Source organism: Arachis ipaensis, chromosome B02, assembly GCF_000816755.2.
Source record: "Arachis ipaensis cultivar K30076 chromosome B02, Araip1.1, whole genome shotgun sequence".
Taxonomy (NCBI): domain Eukaryota; kingdom Viridiplantae; phylum Streptophyta; class Magnoliopsida; order Fabales; family Fabaceae; genus Arachis; species Arachis ipaensis.
In genome coordinates this window covers 57,393,660-57,398,311 of record NC_029786.2, presented here as the reverse complement: position 1 = coordinate 57,398,311, position 4,652 = coordinate 57,393,660, and the positions used below count along the sequence as shown (strand labels likewise).

At 37.3% G+C, this 4,652-nt stretch overlaps 1 protein-coding gene across 1 annotated transcript; it reads right to left on the bottom strand.

Annotated features, from left to right (window-relative positions):
- Window positions 852-4,125, bottom strand: LOC110269230. The gene is made up of 3 exons (XM_021116925.1): window positions 3,042-4,125; window positions 1,073-1,229; window positions 852-990 (listed from the first exon to the last, which is right to left on the bottom strand). Exons 1-3 carry the CDS (start codon window positions 4,123-4,125, stop codon window positions 852-854), a joined length of 1,380 nt encoding a protein of 459 aa, XP_020972584.1.

The following is a 4,652-nucleotide window of genomic DNA, read 5'->3' as shown; positions in this document are numbered from 1 at the left end:
CCAACAGAATCTGCAATCCTTTTTCAGCCTCTGAATCAGATTTTTGCTCAGGTCCCTCAATTTCAGCCAGAAAATACCTAAAATTACAGAAAAACACACAAACTCATAGTAAAGTCCAGAAAGGTGATTTTTGAATAAAAACTAATAAAAATATAATAAAAAGTAAATAAAATATACTAAAAATTATGTAAAAACAATGCCAAAAGGGTATAAATTATCCGCTCATCACCAGTCGACTGAAGACCATTTCTGGGCTATTTTTTCTCCTCTTCATTCTTGCAAGAATTTCAACAATAATCACCTTAATTTCACTCCTTTCCTTCGTTGAAATTGTGGTCATGCATGGCTCGAACGCCTCCTCTTTCCAAATGACGATTAAGAGGATGAGATTGCCAATAGGAACTGGGCAAATTTACTAGTCGTTCAGTTGATCCCAGTTGGGCTGCCACAACACAAAAAAGAACAATTCAAGGCAACTCTCTATGCTCCTCACTACACTACCAGACAATTGGTCTTCTCCCAAACTATTCCAACTCCACTCCCTTGAAACAGCAAACCTTTCTGTCATGTTGATTTGGTTTTGAAGGAGGGGCTCGATAAAGTACGGTCGCACCTTTGAAGAAATAAAAAATTCTGCCATTCGAACCATCCCAACTACTGAAGGTTCTCCAAGAAGAACTTCAAAAAGGAAGATCGATGCTGCAGCACCTTCAAGACAACCATAAAAGAGGAGTCGTCAAGCTCCTACAAGAGCTTCTAGAAGGGTAACCCTTTAATCAACTTCTTCAAATTCTTTCTCGATTATATTCATTCGAACTTGTCATGACTTTGATTTTATTTTAGTACCAGGTTCAATCTTCAAGTGAAAGTTCTTCAGAAGAAAGTGAATAGCCCATCCAAGACATTCTTGCTGCTCCTTCTGATTCAAATGAAGATTTAGAGACTGAATCAATCCCTCCATTGGTTCGAAGAAAATCCATTCCTGTAATTCTATATTAATTTCATTTATGTCAAATGAAACTAAGAAAATTTTTGACCTACCGAGTGTCTTATTTCAGACTACAACAACTACTGAATCAACATCTTCTCCACTTGCTCCTGGACAGACCACGCAACAAAATCCATTTGGATCGGAGCAACAAGAGTCTCATTCTTCAGCTCAGACTGTCGTATTTGCTGAATCTCTACAGGTGATTCCACCATCTCCGATTGAAACACAAGTAGTCGACCTAACACAAGAACAACTTTCACCATCACAAACTAAAAATGTTGATAACCCTTCTCCAACTCAAACTAAAAATTTCAATGAATCTCTTGTTGCTCCCGACTCTGATTCACCCACTCATGTTTCAGAAACTGTTCCTTCTCCTCAGAAATCTCCAAGTCCACACAAAAATACTGATCCTTCGATCTCTCAAGGTCCAGAACCACCTTCTGAAATCCCTAACATACCTTCTCAGCCTTTTGATGTTGATTTAGTTGGATTGGTTACTTTCTTGACTCAAATAGTCCAAGAAGATAAGGTGCCAATTTCAACTACAGCTTCTACAAAACCTTCCACATCTATCCTTCCTTCAGAAGTTAACCAACGTTCTCATGAACAATTAACTACTCTTCTTAGAATTTTATCATATCCACCTACCAAATGGACTAGCCAATCGGATGTGAATTCACTCCTTTCAGACATTTTAAGTTCCTCCCTTAAGTTCTAGGTTCCTCCTCAATTCTCTGCTATAGTCAAGAAATTCATAAAGATTTCCAATGACTGCATCACTGTCCAGGATAAACTACAAGAAACCCAAGACAAAGTAGCCAAAATCAAAACAGAGTCAGAAAATTTTGGTTATTCTCTTCGACCAATAAAGGCTTCTTACCAAGAATTCGATCTGAGAATTTCTCAAGCCTTCACTGCTCGAGCCCATTATGATAAACAAGAAGAAGAACTCGAAGCAGAGCTAGCCCAATTGAATGAAAAGCTAGCCAAAATTCAGAAATGGAAGGCTGACACAATACCCTTAGCTACTGCCCAGACCAAGCAACAAAAACTCTTCAATAAGCTCCACAATATCGAAAGCAAACAAGAAGATTGTGAAAAATAACTTGACAAGGCCCAAAATGAGGAGTATGAGCAAACCGAAGCACTCTCTGCTTTGGGCAGTGAGAGAGTCCAATCCTATTCTGACTTAGCAGAACTTTTGGCACCTAATATTTCACCACCTTAGGATATTTTATATGCTGTAATGACTCTTTTGTTTTTTGACTCATTCACTTATATTATTAATCTTGATTCAGCATACATCGATATTGCTTCAAATACTTCCCATTTATCAAATTAATCAAATTTCCAGAATCGATATCTTTAATTTGATATGCATTGCCAGAATACAACTCGATTACTTGAAAAGGCCCTTCCTATGTATGGGACCACTTGCCAAGAAATCTTGATTTCTTTTCCATTGGCAATACAAATTTCAAAACAAACTATCCTATGCTGAAACATTTCTCTTTTACTCGACGATCATAACTTCGAGCAACGTTTTCCTTTTGTCGAATCATATTTTCAAGAACCAAAACACGCTCGGAGTCTAAATCATTTAATTCATCAATTATTGCATTCCAATAATTATCTACTGGCAACTCATCTTGCCTCAAAATCCTTAACGTATTGAAGTAACCATGTTAATATTTCTTAAAGCTGCAAAATTCTTAATTCGCTGACCAGTGAACATTGTCCCTTGATCAGTACTTAGCGTTTGAGGAATTTCAAATCGATGGAGTATATATTCCTTAATAAAATCTATTACTTCACTTTTTCCAGCCTCTATTAGAGGTTAAGTCTAAAGCCCAACCTCGAAATGGCCATGGCTTAATGATCGAATGCAGCTCAGATGCTTGGAGCTGTTGCACCACTCCATGGCGTTGACACTCTTAACACGCCTTTGCATAATCGATGCAATCCTTAACCATCGAAGGCCAATAAACATGATTTCGACCTAAAGTCCGTTTTATTTTTATGCCAGCCTAATGGGCGCCACATATACCTCTACGGACTTTCCCTAAAGCATATCTTCCGTCGATTCCTTTCTTGTATAACTCATCAGCCATTAATACAAAATTCATTGCTTTCAACTTTATTTTCCTATCCAATTGAATACTGGGATTTTTTAAATACTCAGCAATAGGTTTTCTCCAATCATTATTTTCCCATTCATCCAAATAGAAAGCTTCTCTTTCATCCATCGGCACTAATATTTGGCGAACTTTTGCCAATTTTCTTATTGTTTCTGGGCCTATTTTATATCTCGAAGCAATCTGAGCCAACTCATTAGCAATTTTAGTATGAATTCTCGGAATATGGACTAATGAAACATTTTGAAAGGAAGTTAACAATTTCCATGCCTTTGCTAAATATTTTTGTAACTTCTGATTGTTACATTTGAACTCCTTCAACAACTGTTTCAAAACTAACTGAGAATTTCCAAGGATTTGAACTTCTAAAGCCCTTTTTCTGATCAAAATTTCAAGGCCCAAAATTAAAGCTTCATACTCAGCCACATTATTCGAGCAAGAATATTTTAACTCAAACAAAAATTGTGATAGAATTTCCTCTGGTGAAATAATTAAAATTCCCATTCCTGCACCATCTTTATGCTTCGAACCATCAAAATATAACTTCCAATAATCGACATGGACATCAATTATATTTGCCCCTTGGTCATTCAGATTATTTGAATGATCAACTAGAAAATCTGCAATGACCTGTCCTTTCACAGCCTTGGCTGGAACATATTGCAAGTCAAACTCTGTTAATGCTAACATCCATTTCCCTAATCGACCTCGCAACATCGGAGAAGACAACATATATTTAACAAGGTCAGTTTGTGCAATGATTTTCACAGGTTTGGCAACCATATAGCACTTTAACTTTGTGCAAGCTTTATACAAAGGCAAGCACAATTTTTCAATAAGTGAATACCTTGTCTCGATATCAGTTAAAACTTGGCTGAGGTAATAAACGGCTTGTTCATGGCCATTCTCATCATCTTGAGCCAACATACACCCAATCGTGTTTTCGGATGCGGCAATATAATGTTTCAAAGGTTCATGAGGGTGAACATTCGCCATAACTGGCGCCTTGGACAAATAAGCTTTAAATGATCCGAAAGCTTCTTGATGTCCTTCCGTCCATTCGAACTATGATTCATTTTTTAGCTTTACTAAAGTTTAAAATATTTGAGTTTGATCTAAAAGATTCGATAAGAAACTTCAAAGTTAATTATCGTTTCCAAGGAAAGATTGCACATCTTTTTTTGACTTAGGAGGGGATAATGCCAGGATTGCATCAGTCTTATTATTATCGATAGCAATTCCTTTTTTGTGGACAAAAAATCCTAAAAAGTTCCCCACTGACACACCAAATGCACATTTTAAAGGATTCATTTTTAATCGTTTCTTCTGCATAGTAATTATTCCGAGGGTTACCTAAAACTGTAGGTCGATCTCGAACGAGATCTTCTGTGCTGGTCGGTGCTGACGTGTCCGACTTGTTAGACTGGCTGTGCTGCTGATCCTTTGTCACCGGAGGGTGGGGGGTACCTGCAAGGGACTCCGATGCTTAAGTTAGCAAGGGTATTAAACAAGTTTTTAGTAGA